A 25,389-nucleotide genomic window follows, 5' to 3' on the forward strand; every position below is an offset into this window, starting at 1 on the left:
ACAGCGGGTATGGAAACCAGCAGCGAGGGGACCCTAAACTTCCATAAAATCAGCAATCTACCCCTGCTATTTATCCAAAAGAACCAAAACCAGGGCCTTGAAGAGAAGCTTCTAGACCCCTGTACTAAGCAGTGACATTTGCAATAGCCGGAAGGCAGAAGCAACTCAAGAGACAACGGCTGACCAAAGGAGAAACAAGGCAGGGCTTTAACAGTGGCGCACTCTGCCTAGCAGAACGGAGGTGGACACCAGGAGCCTTGAGGGCATTATGCTAAGGACATGAGCCAGTTTCAAAGGGATGAGCCATTTTCACTTATTAGAGAAACTGGAGGGTAAATGCAGACACTGAGAGTTAAAAGGGGCCCCCAGAGGCTATGCCCCACCACGGGCTGTGGGGGTGGAGCAGGGCAGAAAGGGGACCTGACTATGTACAGAGCTTTTCTTTGCGACTGAAAAACCATGTAACACAACTGAACTGTGAACTTAGTGATGCACAATGCAAAGCTAATGCTGACTTGTGGTACCTGCCCCCTCTTCATAACTGTTGCACTTAAACACTGCAAAACACTAGCAATAGTGTGGCAAAGCATAGTAAGTGTGGCTGGGGATATAGGTTCTGAGAAGACTTAAGCTGCAGGTTCAACATCTAGATGCTAATCATCTGCAGAAGCAGCCAGGGCAACTCAGACTGAAGAACGAGAAAGGAAAAGAGCCAGCAATGGTGGGCGTGTTTACCCCCCCCCCATGGGGAGGATTCAAGGTAGAAACTTGAAGGGGCTGAGGGAACAAGAAGCTTTCTAATGGTGACACAGGCAGGAACCAGCTAAGGGACATTCATCTTAAAACCTGGTTTTTATTTCTGGAAGGAAAAGAAAAAAAAAAAAAAAAAAAAAGACATGACACCTTTGAGTGTACACCAGAGATGTGGAAGGAAAATCAAGACATGAGCTGTGGCATTGGCGTCTTATAGCCCGGGGCTCCTCCCCAGCAAAGGTGGGGGGGGGGGGAAGCAAGCACCAACGATGCAGTGACATGCTGTAATGAGCCTAGCCAACTGCAGGTTCACCATTAACACAGGTACTAATGGGAGAAGAGGTTGCCTCCCCTAGAGGCCACATCTTAGTCGCAGGCAGAGATGAGTGAGAATAAATGCTGTGACTTGAGAGGCAACAAACAACTCTGAGGAATAATGGAATAGGAGACCAAGAGCTGGCTTGAGCCAACAGTTATGAGGAGGGGGCAGGTACCACAACTCAGGCTTTGGTCAGGAAGTGGCATCCTTGGAACACTGTGAAAGGAGTCTGAAGAGAATGTAATCTTGCCTTAGTCTGAGCCCAAGGTGAAAACATTCTTGGGATTCTTGACCCCACTCCTAGTACCGCGGTGCCCGGAGTTTGAAGATTGGTGGCGGGATCTCGGTGGACACCTCCAAGCTCGGTCCACTGACGGTGTGGCTCCTTCTGTCTCGTAGATGATCTGCTAGACTCCTGAGAGTTACACCAGGGGAACCGCACCACAGAACGATTGGGGGATGGTCTGATAGTATTTTGATGCTAATTAATAAAAAGCCATCCCACGTGGGCAGGGCAGATGAGATAGGTGTCTCGAGGGTTACCAAGCTTAGAAAGATAGAGGAATGCTGAGAAGGAGCAGAGGAGCAGGCAGAAGGTCTGGAGCAGGAGGGAGAACCCTGAAAACTCTCACGAGTGAGTGCTAGGACAGCAGATGCACACCCAACAGATTTACAAGCACAGCGGTTACCAACAGTCGGGAGGAGGAGGAGAAAGGGATAGAAGCCATTTCAAGAAAAGAAAAAGAAAGTAAGCACCAAGGAGTAGCAAGAAGGAAACACCTGGAGTACACCCAAGTCTAAGCTCTGGCGGCGAACAACTCTCGTGTGGCCTACACATGGCCCAGCAAGCGGCTGCCTAGGTGTGCTTGCAGAAGGCAACACGATCTACCTGGCCCATGTACAGGACAAGCTCAAACCTCACCCTGCCTTCTGAGTTGCCAAGCCACAGACACCTGTCAAATCACTTCCCACTCACCTTCTCAGAAGAAGAGCAGTGATCAAATTCCTCCAACAAACTTACTCATGCACATAGAAACACCTGTGAGCTGGGCTTAGACAATGTAAGAGAATCTCAAATTGTAAAGATATTTACTAAAATGGCAGCCCTCTCGTTCTCACTACTATTAAGTGCCAATGGACTCCTGCATCCTCTGAGTGGGACTCAGCTTACCCTGACTGCAGCCCCCCTTAATCACTCTGCTCTGCTTTCTACACAGTCCCCAGCACATCAGACACAAACCTTCAAGAGCGGTGTGTGGGGCTGTATGAACAGACTTTGGTGGCCAGCACATGAGGAAGGTGCTGAAGGTCTTTGATACTAATCACCAGGCACACACTGGCATAATCAAAACCAGCAGAAAGGCCCCCTCCCCTGACTCAAATGGCAGGAACTCTCTGTTCTTGTTATCACTTGTGACACACACGGGAATCCCTGTAGCTCAGCCGTTGGTGTGACCCTTGACCTAGGGACTCCCATGCCTTTTCCCAGCAGTTCTTTTATATCAGGTCTTTCAAGAGCATTTCCCATAGGGATTTATTTTTTAAGATTTCTCTAGGAAAACGGCTCCTTTCCAGTCCTTCCGCCCTGCTATCAAACCACTCTAAGAGGACTCTATCCAAAGCTAAACAGCCTTGGGGATTTACTCTCTGGAGTCTCCCAGGGACCCATGACATTATATTCAAACAGCTGTTATGTATGCATAAGGCCAGTGAATACATAGCAAAGAAATAAAGGCAGGGTATGTCCTCCACGAGTGGGACTTGGATCTAAATATAGCTAATGGCTGGACAGAGCATGGGCTACCAGGAGCAGAGTCCAGAGCTATAATGGGAAGACAAGGCTGTGTGAGTCAGCTGGCTAAACACCAAAACATGACATAACTTGAAAGTATTACTCAAATGATACTTTTTAACCTGATGATAATCTCACCCCCTTGGAAAGTTCTATATTTAAATGTACTTGGTGATTTTAGTTGTGTCAAGACTATTCACTGTTCCGGTTTCCAGCTAGGGACTCCCTTGTAAAGCACCTGCTAGGTCAGACAATTTTTGTGTAGTTAGCTGTCCCCTTGGTGCTCTGGAGGAAGAAGAGTTCTTCTTGGCTGGTCTACTGTGAGATCAGGGCACCAACCCACTGTACTCTGGCTTGTCTGAATGAAGAAAACAGAGCCCAGAGGAGCAGAGGCCAGTGGAGGCCTGCTAGTCTTCCGGCCTTGTTGTGTCCAGCAGCTGTGCCCAGTTAGACTACATGGCCAACACATGTCATTTTCATTGGCTTGTTTTGAGTCATTACACTTATTTGAGCCAGGCAAGGGGGGAAAAAACAGAGGGGGGGGTCTTGTCTAATATAATACCCACTGGTAGCGTGAATTGTGCTGATAAAATCTTGCCTGTCACTTGACAGGGCAGAAAGTGGGAGCCAGAATTAGGTTGTAATGTACACTCTACTTTCCTACCAACTCTGGGAGTCAGTCAAACCACCTTCTTCCTCATGTTCAGTCTCTCCTGTAACAAGACAGTCTGAGTTGGGAAGCGGAAAGATGGCAACAGAGCAGCATGCTGCACAGCTGGGGACACCGACATGTCACCTCGAGACAGAGGATGCCACCTGAGGACTGCCTCACCGAGACTTAGCACACGATGCAAACTAGACAAAAACGGGAGGACAGGTGTTCAGCTCTCACATTCTCAGAGTAAATAACAAAGCACCAAAACAAAAACAAAACAACAACAACAAAAAACAAAACCCCCCCCCAAAAACAACAAAATCAAACCATAGACCAAGGAGGTTAACTTGAAAGCTCTCCTTCCCTGTGTCATGAAAAATTCAAAAGAGGCACAAATATAGTTACGCGTTTTTTTCTTTTTACAGCTGATTTTTTTAAAATGCAAATTTCTTTTAAATTATACTTTATGAAACTTCAAATTGAACCAAGAGCTTTTGGTATATTCAAAACTGGGAAGGAATTATCTTCCTGATGGAAATGAATCTGAAGGGTTTCTGGCCTCTAAGAAGAGACGCCCACAAGTGGGTTGAAGAGCCATGAATAAGCATGCCCTCCACAGCATGAACGCTTGAACACACGGCGGAGACAGCACAGCTCCTAGGATGGAGTGCGTGTGCCTGCGATCACATCTGAAACTGTGAGCCACTGACAGGAAGCCAGGTGAGGATTGTGAGGCGAAGAACAGAAAAAGCGTCCAGACAGTCCAAGTTTTCCCGATTTAAAATTCAAGCCATGGCTCGCCATTTTCTGCCTCCCCTGGCAGATACAGTGAGGTAGATGAAATGGTCCGATCTCCACAGCTTTTTCAGACAGCATTTTGGCAATACCTATCAAATTCCTCAATTATGGACCCACTGTTTACAACAGGGAGTTGCCAACTCTCAGACTCGAAGAAGAAATGTGCCCACACACACGTGCATGGTTATAAGCAACTGTGATGTAAGAAAGGGCAGGAGAATAAAACGAGGCAAGACAAGAACTGGCCATGTGGGCAAAGAGTGTGCAGGCATTTCTCACACTGGTCTAGCAACTTCCATTACTATGGCAATTTATATAAAGTTTAACATTTCTGAAGAAATACTTGGCGTGGCAACATGGAAAATCCTAATGCTAATAATGCTGTTCTTTTAGATAACAAGGTTTGACACCCGGCAGCCACATGGCAGCTCACAACTATTTATAAATCTCCTTTCCATAGGATCCAGTGCCCTCTTCTGGCCTTCGAGGACACCAGGCACACACATGGGGAACATACATAAATGCAGGCAAATACTCTCGTCACAAATATAATAAAATAAAAAATGTAAAACGTTCACATCTGGTGAAACATCTAAACTGGGAACAAGGGCACTGAGATTGGCTCAATGGGAAGGCAACTGCCCTGAATATCCCTGAAGATGTCTTAATACACTCACAAGGCAGGAAGGAGAAACACTCCAAGGAGCCTGCTTCCCTGTGCAGGCGAGGGCGATTGGCAGTCAGGCCTGGCACGCCATCTGTGCTGCGCAAGGTCCTTCCCTAAGTGCCTGGAAGGGATGAGAATACATCCCTGCTCTCAAATGCGAACCCAGGCAGGGCCTATTCTTAACTGTGCTCTGCCCTTTCAGTACCAAAAAGCAACTTCTCAGTACAGAGATGGAACCCAGACAAGTTTGCACAAGCAAATCTTACCTCACCAGCCTCTCTCTGCCTGTCTGTGTCTAGCTCCCCACCCCGTGACACCACCCCTAGAATCTCTGCCTTTGTGTCGTCCTTCTTCACAACTTACTGTCCTTTGTTAAAACGGTACCTAAGTTCTTACGTCTAATTCCGTCATTGGCTACTTCCTCGTTTCTGGGGCTCGTGCGTGAAGTTAGTGAAATGGCCTCTCTCTGTACCTTTTCCTTCAGTTCACTTGTCTCACAGGTTCAGGTAAGGAGCTGAAGAGTAGAGAGACACAACTAGTTCAGTCAGCCTGACACACATAGGAGAGAAAAAAAATGGCATTTCAAAAGGGAGCTCTAATATTTCAATAAAACTACATCAAGTGCTTTGGGAAGAGATTAGGCTATATATAAAACGGTCCAAATAGATATGAGAAAATGAGAATGTAAAGAAAAATCAAGCAAACCAAAGCATAGAAATGTGCACTCAAAAATGTTCATGTGTGTGTTTTTGTGTACAGTTTACATGTGGCCAACTGTAAAAGAGATCCAAACTAGATGAAATAGCGTACAATTGGGTGTGCTTTCCCAGAAAACAGCCCTCCATTCACAAAGGCTTTCACTCCTGTAAGTAGCAAATGGAATTACCCCGTGTGTGCACATATACATGTTACAGACCAAGCCCAGCCAGTGGCTTGCTCAAGTGTGGCAAATGCCCTGCCAGTGAGATATACCCAAGATCTTCTTTCCAAAGGGTCTTAGTTACACATTACTGATTGGCAAATACCTACATATTTATGAGTTTTAAAATAAAGTGATTACACTTGCGCACTTTGAAGACTTCTTAGAGATTACCAAATTTTTATAATGGGTAGAGCCAGCATTAGAATTCTAAAGCACAGTAAACTCATCATAAGAACAAAAGACCCCATATGCTACTGAGCATCATAATTTATGCTTCAGGGAGTCAATTATCATGAGGTAGGGGAGCCATTCAAGCCGTTGTGCACTGGGTTTTAATGTCTGTAACCGTTCTCAGTGTTAAATAGCTCATTTTGTGAGGAGGAAATGAGAGGGCCCCTCAGGACATGAAAGCTACACAAGAAACTCTAACAAATGCCCACTGGGTCAGACACACAGGGGCACAACCATGTGTGGAGGCCAGAGGACAGTCTTGGATGTTGGCCTTGGCCTTCCACGTTGTCTGAGACAGGGTCTCTGTTCACTGTTGCATGTGACAGGTGAGCTGGCCCACAGGCACTAGAGGAGCCCCAGATAACATCCACTTACACTGTAGTGCCTGGCTTTTACACTGAATTCTGGGGATTCAAACTTAGGCCCTCACATTTGCATGGTGAGCATTTTCACCTACTAAACTCTTTTAACCAATGAACCACCTCCCCAGTCCTAGCTTTTTGAGGCAAGTTTTCACGGAGTTCAACTGGCTCTTGTCTCTGCCTTCAGGCATTGTGGCACCACATCTAGCTTTTACCTGAGTGTTGGGAAACAATCTCAGGTCTTCGTGCATTTGCAGAAAGCGAATTACTGATGGAGCCATCTCTCCAGCTCCTACAAACAATCCTTCTTAAAGAAAAGAGTCCAATGTAATGCTATTTTATGTATATGTGTGGTTGCCTGCTTGTCTGTATATATACCATGTGCATGCAGGTACCCACAGAAGCCAGAGAAGGGTGTCTGAACCCACGGATCTGGAATTACAGACAGTTGTGAGCCACTCAATGTGGGTGCTGGGAACTGCATGGTCCTCTGGAAGAATAGCAAGTGCTTTTACCCACTGTGTCATTCCCCCCAGCTCCCCAAAACCCATGGTTACACATACATTTTCGTTTGTGCCTATTTTTATTTCAGTTTTTCTGGTCTTACTCTGTAGTACTCCATGTCCCTGAACCACTGTGTAGCTCAGGCTAGCCTAAGATTCACAGCAATCCTCCGGCCTCGGCCTCTCGGGCACTGGGATTATGGGCACGTGTCACTACACCTGCTCAATGCCTCTTCTTCTCAAGCAGACATGTCCATGCGGTCCCAGTTACCACTGGGCACTGGCTTTCTGACCTCATCGTCCCTGTGGCAGAGCCTTCACACTCAACAGCACTATGGGACTAGAGAGGTGCTGTTAACATGAAACTTCCTGAAGTAGGAAAGCGAACCAGGCCACAAGTCCACTCACAACCTTGGCGAGATAAAGGCAGCCAAGCCAAGGCTGCCCAGGATGGCGGTTGGCCTTCCCTTGACTAATAGCCACCTCTATGTGGTAACAATGGTAGGGTTTATTTCTGGTTCTACTTATTTTCTTTGTAAAGTTTGCTGACAGTTGTCTCATATTTTCTACCTAGAACAAGGAACAACTACCCATGTGAATTTGTAAACAGAAAAAAGTTATGATAACAGCTTTTAAAAGCAATTGCTTATTTTGTAAAATTAGTTCACTAGATAGAGCACGAAATGACCTCTGACCTCCTGGTTGAGGAGCTGGAAGAGAATTTAGCTAGATTTATGAGAGAAGCTATGTATCCACCTCTGAGCCTTTGTTTTAGCTCTAAAATAGTTAAAAGCTAAATGTGCATACGGTCATTCCATGTATTAGTGTATTAACATGGCCCACAGCATTCACTCTGATTCAGACATTCTGTTTTCAGTGGTAAACAGATCCCTTGAACACATGATTACTGTTTTGACCAGAAAGATGGTTCATTTCCCAATGACTCTACCAGTATTGGCTTCAAACAAATCCATTTTCTTACACAGGAGGGTAAAAACAAACAACTGTTTTAAAAAACAAAAACAAACGTACACATGTGGACCAACAGTTGAGCACAGCTTCAGTCTCGAGTCTTATCACTGAGGAGAGAGGATGTGTGGCTTTCTGGAGAATGGATGTGTTCCATTCTCTCCTGGGCCAGCAAGTCCTTATCTTTACCTCCCGTGACCATGTGTCCCACTGGAGCCCACCCACAAGCTTGTCTCTAGAAGCAGCCCCATGGCAGACACCGTTCTGACCACCTGTCCCCACTGGACGCATGCTGGTGTACTGGACAGAGGCTACTGCCTCCTGAGGAGAGGGGTACTGGTCCACCTGAGCCTTGTCTGGCTAGCTTGGCATCCATCTCACTTGTTCAGATCGGACTTGCCAATGGGGGGGGCGGAGGGGGGGAGGACCCTGGGCATGGGAAGCTACTCATTAATCTGTAAGTCTAGACTCAACACTGGCCGGATCAGTCCCCACTGTCTTAAAAATATTCAAGTGGCTCCTATTCGCCCTCTCAGTGGAGACTGTTCTCTGCGGGAAGGTGAGCAGGGGCCGTGAAGAGGAGAGGGGCTGGGACATGGCAGTCTCGGCTACTTCACACACGTCTACTGAGCTCCTTGGCGAGATTACAAACTGAAGATCTCAGGATGGCTCACACGCCCTTAGCAGCACTACACGAACTTTTCAAAAGTGGAAAGCCACCAAGTCCTGAAATTAGACCCAGGACCATCCTTATACAAGGACCCAAGACTTTGGATGGGAGTGGGTTTTGCAGACTGTGGAAACTTAAGAGGGGGCACAGCTCATTTGGGCCACACAGGGGAGCAAGAGAAAGGTAGTGCATACCATGGGAACTCGCCAAAGCTGGCCTTCTGGGTTCTCAGCCTTGCTAGGTCCACGGTTGGAGATCCTAAATTCCCTTCCATGAACAAAAAAAGAGACTTCTGAGAAGGATAAGAGGATCACAGGCCCTCTGAGGCCTTTATGTTCTACTCAAAAGTTAAATACAAAAGCCTAAAAAAGTTGGTGACTTCCTGTTGCAGGGACCAGCAAACTTTGAGCCACATGGGTCCTATCAGGACTCAGATCTGTCCTTGTAGCAGACACAACCATGGACAATCCATGCATAGATGGTCACAACTGTGTCCTACACAGACATACAGTTTCACTCTGCTGCATTTTCACATGAACAGTCCTCTTGGTTTCTAACTCATTAGGCAAAAGGGAAGCCTGCTCTTAGCTTGCATACTATACAAAACCAGGTGTGGAGTGGGGCCCGCCTCACAGGCTGTCACATTGCCAACTACTGTGCTAGTCCTTGTCTGCGTCCAGAACTGAGCACAGTGCCTGGCCTGAAGTCATCAATGCAGACACACATGCTGGCTCCGCATGCCCCGCCCCCTGTCTCGCCCCCCAGAAGCACCATGGGGAGAACACAGGAGATGAATAGAGACATCTGTTTTGATTCCTTCTGTGTCCATGGCTCTCTCTATGAACTTCCAGTTTCTCTGGATTTGACTTCCCTACATGGGAAACACAGCTCACTAGCAGGTGACTACGAGGCTCTGCTACCTATGAATGTCCATGATCTTCCTCCTGGCTATAGGATGTCATCACACTCATAAATGAACCCTCATCCCATGCGAGGCTGATCTGTAGCTGGCAGAGAAGGATCTTGCGTTCTGGTATGAATCTGGAAAATGCTGGGGAGATGTCAGATTTCAGTTAATAGCCAGCTGACGTGCCACACAAAGGCAAGGCCAAGAGGAAAACTTGTCGCATATATACTATGGCTGGATTGCTAGTAACACTTGTGTGTTTTTTTTTACCTGCGGAGCTAAGCGGCTTCCCCAGCAACCCTACACCACTGTGTCGTATATTGATCTATGAGGCTGAAGCTGAGTGTATACACAGAGACCACACTGTGAGAGGGCCAGGAGAGGAAGGGGCTTAGGAGGGGGCTGAGAATGACTGGTCAGGGTGTGCTGTGACGGTGCCTGCACAGGTTGGGGCAGTGGTCCAAGAGCACCCAGAAGAGAGAAGACTCACTAGCCTGGTCAGAGGGTACCATTCTGTCCACTTATACGAATGAAATGGATGAGAGGTGTCAAAAGGCAAGAATCAGGAGAGCCGTGGGAAGCTACGGTAGAGCTGGGGCTGTGACTCGTCACTGCAGCATCTGCATGGTTAGCCAGGAGGCCCTGAGCTTCTTTCATTGACAGTCCCTTACACAGAATCAAATCTGAGAAAGCTGTGGCAAGAAGACAGCATCAAGACTTACAGAGCAGCCCGGCCGGCGGGGTCTGGATGAGCAAGGGGGAAGCAAGGAGACGGTGGCAGACCAGCACCGTGCACAACGAGCTCCGACTCCCAAACAAGAGGCAACAGAGCCTCGTCAGCTGTGCATCAAGAAACAGATCAAACTCAAAGTGCTCCCCCCCCTGGAAGCACTTCTGGGGAGTCACATGGGCATGCAAATAAAGGGTGTGGTCTCTAAGTCTATGCTGGCAGGTAGATTCTTAACAAAACTTGTGTGTGAGAGATGTAGGAAGGCAGGAGGCTTCACAAAGTTTGCTATAAAAAAATACCAATCGTAAATGGTATAGGAAGAGACCCTGTTACGAGCAGTCCAAAGTGGTGACACAGCTGTGGGTGGTAAAGAGAAAGCCAACGCCTTTGAAGAAAGAAAGAAGAACTCGTCAATCTCCCGAAAGCCTGGGAGATAGCTGTGTGACTCCCCCAACTCCCAGGACGAGCCTCCTAGAGAAGGACACAGGCCTTCTAGGGTCACTGCACAGCACGTGAGCAAAGCCCATCACAGCCTACCTGGACACTCACCTTTTCCATTAACAGCTAAGCCCGTGGCCATGGCAGCAGTCACAGGGCCAGAAACCTGAGGCACTAGTGGATGTATTCGGGGCCTGCTCCCCATCCTGGCTCGCTCTGCACCAGGGCCCAGCAAAGCTCCGACGGGTTTCTCTGCAGTCACCTCTGGTGCTACGGTGTCCTCAGGACCCTGCTCCACAGGGTCCAGCTTCTCAGGGCTCTCCCCCTGAAAGCTGTCGCCCGAGGTCCTGCCCTTAATGGGGCTCTTAGGCACAAGAATCTTGATCCCTGACTTGGTGAGGTCCATGTTCTTGCGGCTTGCAAGAGATGGGGGGGCTGTGTTTTTCCTGAACTTCTGGCTGGTAGCCAACAGCTGGCTGTTTTTGGATTCATGATCTTTGCCTACCACAAGTGCTTTGGGGTTAGTCTTGGGAAGGTTGCTGTGGGTGGACCTGGAGATCTGCTTCCGGGCATTGCTGGGGGAGGCTCTGTTGGCGCGGGCCAGGCTACCTTCCTTTTGCCTCTCGCTGTGGTGCCGGTTGAAGTCATGGATGTATTCCTCACAGTTCACCAGGTGCTGCTCCGGCTCCCACGTGTCGTCCTCACTGTCATAGCCTTTCCAGCGCACCAGGTACTCTGTCTTCCCTTTCTTGTTTTTCCTTTTGTCAACAATTCTTTCCACCTATGCATGAGAGAAAGGTTAAAAACAAACCTCATTACTCAAGAAAGCTATGAGCTTAACAAGGAAACATCACCATCACCATGACCACTGTCATGGCCACCACAGGCCATAGAGCTCATCTTCTCTTTCCTGCCCCCAATCAAAAAAAGAAAATGGTAACAGAGTAAGTACTCAGAAATCTGACAACTTCCTTGCAATGAGCACAGGCTACCTGCTTACATTTCTTACTCAAAATGTGTGACTGGTAGGCACAAATCAAAATGCTAGGTGGTACCCCATTAACGTGGATTTATATGATGTTACTATCCAGTTAAAGCCTTTTTAGACCACACATACAACAAAACTAAAACAGAAAAAAAGCAGCCTCCCCCAAGTCGGGGCTTAGGCAGGAGGAGTGTTACCATTTCAAGGCCAGCTAGGGCTTGAACAAAAGGGCCCTAGTCTTAAAACACAACTGGTGTTTTATCCACAAGAAATATTGGTACTTTCAGAAATGTATCTTCATTTTAGGTATAAACTGGAAATACACTGGTAGCTATAAAACAAAAAACATATCCACGGGTGTACATGAGGTAAATGGTTTCTTTACGATTCAAATGGGCTTTTTATTTTGACACTCAGCCCCACCCTCTGAGTTGGTTCTAACAAGTACAACTGGGGCAGCATGAAGCCCCGAGTCTATGCTGGCCATCCGTGGGTGACCAGCAGCAACTGCCTTCCGTGTAATGTGCAGCCAGCTCAACCAAAGGAGTACGAGGGTCTGGTAAATGTGACTTTGACGCACTAACACCAACAAGACCGCTCCTCTTAATGGAATGTTCTAGGCCAGTCAAGCTATTTCCCCTCAAATTTTGGTGTAAATTTTTGTGCTGATAAGCTTTAAAAGAAGATAATATTCATCTTCTAGTGATGATTGATATGTTGTGTATCAAATATACATCTATTATTGTAATGCATTCTGTTACTTTGACATTTTAAATGTAAACGGCTGACTTACAATTCAGACAAGGAAAATATTTGACATTAATGCCCACATTATTACAGAAATACCCATAATCTGTTGTGGCACCTACATGTAAAGTAAATACCACTAGACTGTTCCACTGGTCAGGTGTGATTTTGTGTCATGTCTGGCAGGCAGAGGCTCAAATCAGCTAACCGCTCTTTAATTAGGGCTGCAAAGGTCTAAGCCTACCAGTTTTTAAGAACATGAGTGTGTTTCTTGCACAGTTACAGGTTATAAGACCCAGTGAGTACCAAGTTCTCTCTACTCCAAATTAATGCGTGTCGGCTGACTACAGCTGCAAGAGCATGTGGAAACACCCCATCTTTATCTTCAAAGATATTCTTTATTCTTAAAAACAAACAAGCTCCCCAACATATCTGTATTTAAGATACAGAATTAAAGCCCTTAACTGTAGGCCAGCCTCAATTTAAACATTCATTATTGCTTCTGTGTGAGGCGAATTAAGACTTGTCTCACTGGGAGGCAGATTTTATAAGCAACAGACCTCCTGCGGCCAAGAGTTGCTGTCAAGTGGGTAAGCTGGTCCACACAGCTGCTCTGTAAGGTACTGACAAACTCTCACTTGGGAACAGTCACACACACAGGTGCATGCCTTCCGTAGAAGTAAAAGGAGAATTTCTGGAAATTTTCACGAAAGTCACTTTCATGACAGTTTTAAAGTGTTAAATGTGCAGGGGAAAGAAATTATATCTTAAAGAAAAACTATGTTTAAAGCTATTTTTGCTCCTTATATCCATTTTTACCTCTAGAAGTATGGACTCAACCAAAAACCCTCTTTTCCCTCACTTCTGTGTCCTTAAAGCTGAGGTGGCGATGTGGGGACACAGGGTTGCTTTCTTTCTCTTCCTCTGGGCCCTAGGACCCTGCCCCTTTCTCTGTAGCACAGGAACCAGCCTCAGCTGTTACCTGGGTACACACATGTCCTTTCAAATGCTCAGGGCTGGACTGTTCAGAGATGTCAACAGAAGGCAATACTGAGCCAGTGGGCACCTTACAAGCATTGCTAAGGAACAGATGGCTTATGCTTCAGAGTCACACAATACCCCAACCACTCAACTTGTCTCAGAGGCAAGGAAGCAGAATCAATCAAACAAACAAACAAACAATAAATCAGTGACATCTAAAAAAGCTAAACAAGGAGAATCTTGTAGTCTCCTATGCTATAAAATAACAATTTTATTAACTTATTTAAAATATAAAACCCATTGTTTGCGTCCACTGTAGTCTGCGGTTGCCAGCCCGTACAGACTGTGGGGAGCAATCAGACACTTGGTGACGGATTCAGCATGGGGTTGACACCATCAGGTGACCAGGAGGCAGTAAACCTGGTATTGGACAGGTGGAGTTACAGAACTCACACTGCACAAGGTACCAAATTCAAATGTCACACCCCGGGGACAGGAGTACCATGTTCCTACTCCCACTAGAGGCCATTGTCTCCTCTGACACTGGAAGCCACTATGGGTGGACTACGCATCTGAGTTGCCACCATTAATTAATCTACAAACAGATATCACTCACATTAACCAAATTGTTGAAACCGTAAACCTAAAATTATTTCCTGAGCCCTTTCACTGTGGCAAGGGGGAAAACTGTCAGAGATGAACACAAACACTCATCTTTCCTCGAGGTCTTCTCAGACCTTCTGAGCTTCGACACCCCAGCTGTTTCCCAGATCTCTTAGAAGTACCTTTCTCACAGGATGTATAAAAGGTGCTGCTCTAGTGACATAAGGTCAGTGCTGCTCTAGTGACATAAGGTCAGTGCCAAGAATTTCATACAAAACAACTCTGTGGAAGGAGCTAACGTACAGACCCACAGGAAAGCTCTATGATTTTTAAAGCCAGCACTCACTGAAGGAAGAAGGCATGAAAATGTCACCCAAATCACTGTCTTAATAATGCTACCCACAGTCACACATGAAATGCAAATTTAAGCATAAAATTCAAACTGTATGCTGAAGTTCTTTGAGTTAGGATTTTTCTTCTAAAACTCAATCTAAAAGCCAAAATGTGGAACAAGTAAAAGCCAAGCTTCTGTAACATTACAGATCCCTGCTGATGGCTTGTAGAACTCTGAATCAACCCCCAAGGAGTAGGTGGAACCCCAAACCACCTTTTTTGAAACTATAGTCTGGGGTCCCCATGCCCAGCAATATACCAAAGTGCTCAGGGTGCAGACAACAGAAAGGCTCAGCAGGGATGCAAGCGAAGAACACTTGACTCCACCACTGTGGCAGTTTAAGAAAAACCAGCACAAGGCATGCAAAATGCCATTGCTAGTTCCAAAGCCCAGACAGCAGACATCTGGCATGACCAATCACTGTGCACACCGTCCCTGTGGCAGCATGTTTGCCTGAGGTTAGAGGAGGCTCCTTCGATCAGCAGCATTAAGTCACAACACTGCTGGGTGGAGAGAGTAACATATTAAAACTACTTACAGAAAAAGAACGCTTGTAGCTTGTAAAATGCAACAGATAGAAAAGACGTATCAGCCGCTGAAAAAAGTTGTCACAACTGTTAAGAACAAGAAAAGTTGCCTCATGTTGTAAGGATAGTTTTTATGTAATGGTCTGACACACTTTCTGGCTTTATCCTGACATAAAAGTAATACAGACTCCACAGAACCTTTACTTCAGACTTCGGCATCCTGACCTTCCAGACTAGTGAGAGCACAGCTGGGTCCTGCTGTGCTGCACAGCTGCAGCGCCCTGTCACCAGGGGAAACAGCTGACTCCCTATGGGGTCCTGAGCTGCTAAGCTGCAATGCTCCTTGGGTATTGTGTGAAACGCATTTTTAAAAACATTTTCAACTTCTAACCGGTTTACCGGAAGGTAATCCCATCCTAAGCCAAGCATTTGTATTACAAAAATAGAGTGTTCCAAGGCCAGAAAGGAGGAAGGATTTAAACACAACTATCTAAAGACTCTATAAAGAAACCCCAGAAGAAAGTGGAGGGGAATGGATTCTTAGAACAGGGAAACACGTCACACTGGCTTTGGCTTTGCAGGAGACGTGCTTTATAGCTGGCAGCATTCAGACAGAAAGCACAACCAGAGGACAAAGCCTGGGTTGAAAGTAAAGTAGAAATCTAGCCAGGTGGCAGACAGGACATGTCACAGGAGCACAAGGACCAAATCGAACTAACTTACTGACCCGTTCAAGCCCCAGGCACATTTCTGAGTAATGATGTGTCTCAAGGCCCTGAAACCACAACCATGCTTCACCAATGGCCGCAGCTTATTGCAGAGACAGGTTACTGTGAGAATCGGCAGAATAAAGGTGCAAGGATGGCATGTGTACAGCGTGGGGCAGGCCTAAGTTTGTAAGGACCGCTTTCTGTGGAGCCGTACAAGACATATACATCCACAACCGTGAAACAAAGAGCTGCCATCTCAGGACTGAGGGGCAAAGGGCCCAGAAGACATCCTTCCAAAGTAGCAAAGCTGGTATTAAAAAAAAAAAAGTCTCTGTATAAATAAAGTAAAGACATCAACTCCCTAATGAGAAGAAACAAAACATCAAGGGAATCCTCCAGCCTGCCCAATACACAGGGGGCTTGAACTCCAGGAAGTGCAAGGCAGTACTGAGTTTGGCCTCACACCCAGGGGGTTGATGGACACCTCTGCAGTGGTTCAGATGTTTTGTCCTGGGAGAGGCAATCTGTAAGACCCCCCAGATAACACTTGGCTAGTTGCATAGCGTGGCGAAGTTCCCACATAAAGGTGCCTCAGAAAACAAGAGCAAAAGGCTGAGTCGGAAGGCGCCTTGGTCACTACAAAGAATGAACCAGTGGGGAAGAAACTGACTGAGCCCTTATGAGTTAACTACAAATGTTGAAACAGTTTTCAAAATCCACCCCTGCCTAGACTTAATGGGGCTAGACTGGTGAGCAATTTGCACACCAGGCACCATCAAAAGCAATGGGGTAGACAACCAGTATATAGTACGTAATGAGCTACATGCAACACCAGATGCAAACAACAGCTTAGCAGACAGTCTTTAAAAACACCGTTACTAGCTGGGCGCAATGGCACACACCTGTAATCCCAGCACTTGGGAGGCAGAGGCAGGAGGATTGCTGTGAGTTCGAGGCCAGCCTGGTCTACAAAGAGAGTCAGGACAGCCAAGGCTATGCAGAGAAACCTTGTCTCAAAAAACAAATCAGAACATACCCCGTCACTGGCCCACCAGCCTCTGGGGGCTGCTCGGTTTCCACTTCCCATCTCACTGTAAGAGCACTGGGATTGTGGGGGCGTTCTACCACATCCACATTTCTGTGATTTTCACAGATTCACATTCAAGGTCTCACATAGCCACGTTTCTTTACAAGTAGCATATGCAACTGGAAACATTACAAATCTCAAGTGGGATGACTCCACAGACATATATATCCAAGTTATAACATTGAAACTCCAGGAAGACTCACGGCTGACTTCTCACTGGGAATAATGGACACAGAGAAAAGTGGTACTGCACACTCAAGGTGCTGTTTTTAAACCTGCCAGTCTTTCAGAAAATGAACACATCGTTTGCCTTTTTATATCCCAATCAGATTCTCTGTCTATTATGGGTGATGTCACTTTTCCTGCCAAGTTTTGTTGCTGTATTTTGGGAGGGGTCATTGTGTGCTTCGTGCATTGTTTTGCTCTATTTATGGCATAGACTTGTAATATACTACACAAAGCACAGACTTAATAATACAATTACACATAAAAGACTATATGTTTATTGAATGTTTATTGCTAGTATATTGTCAGACAGAATGCTGCTCCTCAGCTCTGGGCCGTCTGAATGCACAGCACTTTCAACAATGTGCCACTTTGCTGTGTCCTGTTGATAAAGGAGGAGGCTGTCGTCCCTCTCCAGGCCCTCTATGGAACCATCTTTACTCAAAACAACTGTCTGCTTTGTGTTGTGAACATTAGATTGTGCTAAATATTTCCACATAAAGAGATTCTATTGCTAGCAGATCTTCTCTACAAAAAATATTGAAGAACTTCAAACTGGAAGAACAAAAATTGAAAACCCGAGTCCACAGGCAAAACATGTCTTCTTGATTATGTCTGGTGGGCTACATAAAGATGTCAAATGGTAGTGAAACAGGAATCATAAACTGCGCTGATATTTCTTTCTTCCTGACAGGGGCCACTAGCATAAGTGCAGCCGGCTGCTTTAGCATCTACAAGGACCCTGCTGTGGCCTGAATGAGGAAATAGAGAGCGTTCTTGTCATCCATAAAACCTTGGCTAGTGCGTCAAGGTTGACAGAGCACTTCCCAGTGCCAAGGGAATTTCAAAAAGAGTACGTGATGAACACCCTGCCATCTGTCCATGGCTCTTGCAAGGTGAGGGCCCAACGGAAGCATTTGCACAGCCAAGGTGATGAGGCCTCCACAGCAGATCCATGTATCAGTGGAGCTTCATCTGGAGAGGTCACCACTATCTCATCGTCTGATAATTTCTCTCGTTGGGCCCTCGAGGCTCTATTCTCACCCCAAAGATGCAAGTTATCACATTTTTAGGACAGAGTTGAGTTAATACCTGGCCTTCACGTGAGAAATACAGCCCCGACCAACTGGCTCTGGGAAGTACTGTGTCACTTGGGGGCCCAGGTTCTGCCGGTCTTCTCAGCACCAAGGGCCAGAGCAGCTTGGTCCTCACCCGGGACATCCATGAGTGACCCCAACAATTCCGCAGGCTGACAGAAGGGTGACTTTTAACCTGTTACCTGTGGTTTTCTGAGCGGCAGAACAAAAGATGGCCAAGTACAGAGACTAGGTGCAAATGCGCCCAGAGTCACAGGAGACAACTGGGAGGACCCTGGCCTCCTGCCCCAGAGCAGAGCTGCCGTGTTCCGCTTGTGTCCACTGCCTATGACACTGTAGACAACTACGGAGACTGAGTGTACATGTCCCCACCCACTTTGTCACATAAAGCCAGGGTGCTAATATGGCCAGCCATGTAGTTCTTCATTTTGGCCCTTCCAATGGCCCCTGAGGCTTCCCTACACTCTTTCCATCTGAGTGCCTACTCCAAAGAGGGAACAAATGGTTTGAGGGTCTCAAGACCTTGGAGATTTGGGGAAAGAGACAGAGACAGCAGACAGGTAACTGAGTAATGACAAGTATCCTTCCAAAGGAGTGTGAGGCCATCAGCCATGGTCAGCGCAAGCTAAAGGAATGTCTAGAAAGGCATCCATTTGCGCAGCCATACCCTGACCCTGCTTATTACAAAGGCCTCCATAACCCCCTCGATCAAGCTTTCTTAATAAATGGTTCCAGGAGACCTGCGAACAAAGCTTAGTTGGTAGAGTGCTGGCTGGCATGCATGAAGCCCTGGATTTGATCCTCAGCCACCACACAAGCAGGCCCGCAATCCCAGAACCCAGAAGAAAGATGCAAGAGCCAGAATATTTTGTTCCTCTAAGTCCAACCTAGGCTATATGAGACACTGTCACCACAGAATGAAGAGGTGCCAGAATATTGGACATCCGTTTGCTAAAGAACCACAAACCTCTTTACCAAGTGAATTTGAAATATCTTATAAGCCAGTAATACAATAAAAAACAATGAAGCTTTTAGACCAAACATAAGGCATCATCATTATGGTTTGGGAGGAGATAAAGGTCTCTGGAGTCACAGAAAGCACAGTCAGGAAAGCAAGAAATTGTATAAGCCAGACTTTATCAAAATTTCAAAATCTCCCCAAGCCACAGGGTTGGGGGCAGGGTGGGGGGTGGGGTTGGGGTTGGGGACACAACACAGATGCAAAATACTCCAGGCTCGGCACCAACCTGTGTCTGTCTGTTGGGGCTGCGTACACTATTTATGAACAATAGAAATTTACTGCTTACAGTCAAGGTGCCAGCAGACTGAAGTGTCCAATGGGGACCAATCCTCCCAGATGGCACTGCTGGTGTGATCTCACACAGCAGACGGTCCTAGCCAACTCTGGGGCCTTTAATGAGGCAGCTAACACTACTGCAATGGAGATTATGTTTCAGTATTTGAAGCGGGGGAGGGCAGAGCCCTCATACAAACAGTGTCACATACACCACTGGATGCTTCTATAAAACGCATTGTCCTTTCTAGCAAAGCTAGACAAAGCGAGACAAAGTTAGTTCTTTATAAAGGAATCTGTAAAGACACCACCTAGCAAGAAAACCTTCCCTAGTCAGCATCTGAGATCGAAGTACACGCCCGGGTTCCACTGTGCCCAACGTTGAGGAGGCTTGGCCTCCTCAAGTGTGAGGTAGCGGCACCTGCACGAGGGGAATCATAGCTGGTGGGAAGTTAAGTCACTGAAAGTGTGTCCTTGAAAGGGACACTGGGAGTCGCAGCCTGTAGTGTCTCTGCTTCCAGGACGTGATGAGGAACGCAGCTTTCTCCACTACCTGCTCCTACCAAAGGCAACGGAGGCAAGTAACCACGGGCTGAAACTGAAATCTCCGTAACTCTTTATTTACAAAATAAATCTTTTGTAAATTGCTTTATCTTGGGAGTCTGTTAGAGGGAAGGACTGCTACCGAATCAGGCAACAAGAAGGAAACGAAGGCTTGCGTGCTCCGCAGTGGAGTGCCGCTTGATAGGGTTGGTATGAGCACAGAGCTGGACACAGCGGAGCGGAGGCAACGGAAAGGACACAAGTGAACTTCATGGGTGACAGTGGCCCCGGTGTCCAGGAGGTAGTAGTTATGCACGCGCATCCATCTGTTAAGGTTCTACACGCCTAAGATCTATGCGTCTTCAACCACAGCTCACACAGCCTACGTAGCAGAACATCAGCTACGTGGTTCTTGGCATGAGGATGCTTCCGCTGGGAAGCATCTAACGATATCTAAAACTGCCGCTGGGTGTGCAGCAGACCACAGTTACGCGACAAAGCTTCCCATGAGAACCCTGGCATAATGGCTCCCACCGCCTGAGTGGTGGAGAAGCAGACTGCCCACCCCAACGCAAACTGAACATGTCTGCACGTGTGCAAAAAAAAGAACCGCCACAAAATCAGAGGTGCTGTGCATAAGAAAAAAAATTCATACTACGTTATGTTTTTCTTCCAAGTCAGTAAGGCCTTGGAGTGTGAGTATGAGACAAAATCTAAGCAATTCATAAAGGGAAAGAAACCAGCAGTAAACCTGAATGCCGTTTACTCTCATCCAGGCTGTGGGGACACTGTTTGGAGGCAACCTGAGTGTGGATTTTACAGACAGGTGGGAGTGCAACGGGGTGAGCAATCAGGTGAGGAGAACTCTACATGGCTGTGCTACATGCGACTGCGCCCCCTGTCTGTGTGCCCATTCAACGATTTTGAACTGGGCTCTTAAATAAAGAGATTATAAACGAACCCTTCTTACTGAAAGTCCCAACACCTGTTAAATTATTTACCCATTTTAAAATCAATCAATCTCATCCAACTCAGGTTGTCAGGCTTGACAGCAAATGAGTTTATCCACTGAGCTATCTTGCCAGCCCCATTCTCCTTTTTCCCCTTAGGGTTTACCCACACCCAAATAAAACTTAAAAAATAATAAATATGGGAAATGCTGCCAAAAAACAAGTTGCCATAAGCCACTTTCCCAGGGGTTTTGTTCTGAATATGTACACAATGGCATCTGGTGAAACAAATAAGTGTGTTTGCTGCTTGTATACTCAACAGAGCTCGGACCGAATCAAATGTGTGCAATGTACACACGGGGTGAACCAGAATGTCTTCACACGGCGCTACAACTGCAAAAGCAACTCTGCAAACCCACTTCACGACTGCATTCCTCCTCAGATGCCTCAGACAGAATAAAGCGCTTGCTATTGCTCGTGGGCCACACAAACGGAACATGCTAAATGGAAAGCTTGAAGGAGTCATATAAAGAAATTCCTGTTATGAGTCTGGGTGACTGGCACTATGCTGTACAGCCTGGCCGTGCTGCGCGGATAGGGACAAAGATGGAACTGTGAAGGGGCTAAAAATAGATAACGAGGAATTCTGTGCCTGACAATTTTCTATCTAGCTCTATTTTCACAACACAGAAAGGTTAACAACGACAGTTTATCCGAATTTGTCTTATATTTAAAAAAAAAAACTTTTGTCAAATACTCACTTTTAAGCCTCATGTTCCATGAACAAAACAATTAGCCATGTAATGACTTAGGTATAAAAGTACTGGGCAGGCTCATGTGTTTGAACCAGCTGGTGGTGCTGTTTGGAAGGTAGTCTTGGAACATTTAGAAAAACTTTGAGGGCGAGGGTAGGCTTTAATGCTTGCACCTGACCCCTACACTTCCTGAACTGCAGTGCTGTGAGCAGGCGCCCTTGGCCACAAAAGTAGCTCCCTGCTCATTTCACTGTAACAAACAGTGAGCAACTCCTGGCTTTGCTTCCCTGTCACGACTATGTTCCCTTAAACTGTGAGAGGCCCCCCCCTTGTAAAATTCCTCTTCTAAGTTTCTTTATTCATGTATTTTACAGCAAAAAGCAAAGCAAAACATATATAACAAATCCCAAAGTATGCCAAAACTAAACCAAGTACAGAATATACCAGACGCAAGATAGGCTCTTCACAGAACAAACATTTGTAGATCTCACCCACTGGGTTTAATTATAATCATTCTCATCATTTATAAGCTGTTACTTTGTTGTTAAAAAAAAAACCAATCTTCTGCTAGCAGGAATAAGCACATCCATCAGAGGAATAAAACTCACCCCTGTGTGAAATGCAGCAAGGCTGTCCTACGGTCCACAAACCACAAGTGGACACTCACATGGATATTTAAGACTAATGATAAAAAGGCTGTTATAAGATGCAGATTGACCACACTGGCATATATCAAAAGCATCCTCCAGCATCAGCACCACAAGGCAGACTCCTATTGAGGAGCCTCACCTGTCCTCACTCCGTGGCAGACTCCATTCCCAGACGTCCCTTCATTCTTCTCTAAGTTCGTCCAGTCTGTTTCTACCCATTTCCACTGTTCTTTCCTAAGTACAGTCAGTTTTTACAAATACATGTCCTTAATCTATCATTGACTGCCCAACTTTACAGACCCTTGAAATGGTTGTTTTTGGTAATTTTGTCAGGTTTCATATTCTGCCCCCGCCCCCGCCCCAAACCCAGTACAAAGGACTTGCCGTCTTCCTCCTCATGTACCCGAAAAGCCTGATCCTTCCAGTTCTAATGTGGCCTGGCATTTTAAACTGTCTCCTCTTGACGCCATGTTGTTTTAGGGATGCTACTCTCTTGGTTCTCCACTGGCACTCCATCCTTCCCTACAGCTCCTACTGAGTTACCCTTTCTGTTCTTTCTTCTATAAATGTGTGAACTGGGTGCAACCAGCTTTCAGCCAGCAAGGTGACAGGAAGAAGCAAACAGGAAAATGGCTCTCTATTGCATCTTTGCAGAGCGTGGTACCCTGGAGTGGCAGCTGCTTTTGACTTTAGGGTATTTTTCAAGTTAAAACAGGTTTAAAAAAAAAAAGTTACAATAGGTTTGTCAAAGTGCAGTTCTACTGCAAGCTAAGAACCATCTGAAGAACTAACAAATTTTGCTGTAAAACACATGCAAAACAACAAATTAAACTACCAGAAAAGCTGTAAGGTCACAGATGAAACACAAATGTCAAAGTATGTGATAGTTAGAGCGAGGTGACTCTGGGTGTTTAAGGGAGCCCATCCACTATTCTTTGGAATGGGGAGGAGGTACCAGTGAACTCTGTAGGTGTGGAGTGTTGGTGTGCAACTGTGGGGGTCTTGCCCATGAACTGGCTCCACATCTTTGATGAACTCCTTCATCTTGAACCACTGTAGGCAATCACACTGCAAACACTGCAGTGTCCACTTTGATAACGACATGCACAACCTCCTTTTCATTCCTAATGTTTAGCTAACCCTCTTGCCCCTGAGTAACTTCTTTTTAAAGGGGCAAGGTTTAGATATGTATATTCAGCTGAATCTGTGCTTTTATTTTCTATTACAGCCGTTTTTTATGTTTAGTGTCTTATTTTTTTCTTTGACTTTCTGATGTTCTTTCTATAATTTGTAATTCAAACACAATGCGAACAATGATGCAGTTCTAGGTGTTCTTGTAATTCTCTTGTGAGTTTGATGGCTTGTGAGATAATCAGTTTAAATTCTAAAATGCTTAATTAAACATTCAGTTTCTAATCTAGGAACTCACAATCAGAGAACATGGCATGAATTTAGTCTTTCTTGATATTTGCTGCCTTGTAGCTTAGTATAAAGACAAATTTATAAAGCATTTATCAGGTGTGGTACCACATAACTAATTCCAGTGCTTATGAGGAAGAGTTGAGTGTTTCTTTGCGAGTTCAAGGCCACCCAGGGCTACATAGTGAGACCCCTATCAAGAGAAGAGAAGAAAGGGGGGGGGGGTAGGAAGAGGACAGGAGGAGAGAGGAGATGGGGAGGAGTTGCTTAATCTAATTACTCAAGGTAGGGCTTTCTCTATCCCTTAGCTCAGATAAACTGTAATTATGCTAACTCTAATTTTGTAATTTTTCAACGAAAATCTTCTAAATACTTAAGGAGAAGTCTTCCACCATTTCCCACCAACTATAGATTTCAACTTTTGCCAACTTTGCTTTGTGTGTTTTGAAGCAATGCTGCCAGAGGCAAACAAGCTTAAAATAACCATCTCCATAAAGAACTATGCTTTACTCCCACTAAGCAATGAGCACTTTTGTTTTTTCACCTTTAAAATTCTGTTTTATGTATCTGATACTCTTGTTACCTAATTATTGTGATTAAGTTGTCTGCCTTTACTTCTATTATTGCATTCTATTTATAGTTTTGTGTATTTCTCTTTCCCTCTTCATTACCAGTATGCTTTAAAGTGGTTGCCCTTAAATCTTCTAATGTGCTGGTGACAGGCAAGTGACAGTTAATCTCAATTGTCAAGATGATGAGACCTAAAAACATATAGGAAGTGGGCGTCTGGGTATGCCCATGGCAGATTATATTGATTAGGTTCACTGAGGTGGGAAGACCTGCCCACTGGGGGCGGCACCATTCCCTGGGCCAGGATCCTTGACTGTATGAAGAAGAGGAAGTGAACTGGGCACAACCATCCACTGCTCTTTGCTTCTTGATTATGGGCACAATGTGAACAGCTGCCTCCAGCGCCCACTGCATTGACATCCCTGCCACAATGGACTGCATCCTGAAACTGAGCCACAATAAAACCTTCATCAAGTTGCTTTTGTGGGGATATTTTGTAAACAGCAACAGAGAAGTAACCAAGACAATTCTGTTCTGTTAACTATATCAAACCTACTTCCTCCTACCCAAATCAAAGGACAGAAAGGACACTATTCTTGTGAGTCTTCCTGATGTTACAAAACTTATTTCACTTAACTTTGATTTCCCCCAAATTCATCAACATTAATGCTGGCTGTTTTGTGCAGCTAAGAGTGTTCAAACATTCCTGCTACATCTTCCTTTGCTTAGGCATCCTTTATATTTCACATCTTTCTAGTTCTGGTTTTTTCTTTCTCTCTCCTCCTCCTGCCCTCCCCTCCTCCTTCTTCTTCTCTCCTCCCCCCCCTCTCAAATATCCTTTGATGACACAGGCATCTGCCAGTGGGAGAGATTTCCACCGTTTGTTTGGAGGTGTTTCTTTTATAGGGACTTGAGTGGTTTGCAGCTAGCTCCTCCATCAGGAATGGCTTCAGAGGGACATCTGTTTTCTTACCTTGTTGTCACTTGGTACCACTGCTGGTCCTTTTCAGGAGACCCTTCTCCTCCTGTGGCGCTTTGCTATTCTGTGCTTTAGGGTAACAGCATCTGGGTCTAGATTAGATTGGCCTTGGTTTCAGTATACCTCAGTTTAAGGATATTGAAAACAATCCACAATA

The 25,389-nt window shown here is 45.8% G+C and overlaps 1 protein-coding gene across 5 annotated transcripts in view; it reads right to left on the minus strand.

The window, feature by feature from the left end:
- CDYL (chromodomain Y like) overlaps nucleotides 1-25,389 on the minus strand; it is a 219,564-nt gene that overhangs the window by 51,367 nt on the left and 142,808 nt on the right. For 4 of the 5 annotated variants that reach the window (XM_084795437.1, XM_084795438.1, XM_084795439.1 and 1 more), the window contains one exon: nucleotides 10,828-11,497. The exons of the other annotated variant lie outside the window; for it this stretch is intronic. In XM_084795437.1, the coding sequence (XP_084651563.1) occupies nucleotides 10,828-11,497 (670 nt within the window). The remainder of the gene's footprint in view (nucleotides 1-10,827; nucleotides 11,498-25,389) is intronic. 5 annotated transcript variants of the gene reach the window in all.

This window comes from Acomys minous, assembly GCF_964271855.1.
Source record: "Acomys minous genome assembly, chromosome: 9".
NCBI lineage: Eukaryota > Metazoa > Chordata > Mammalia > Rodentia > Muridae > Acomys > Acomys minous.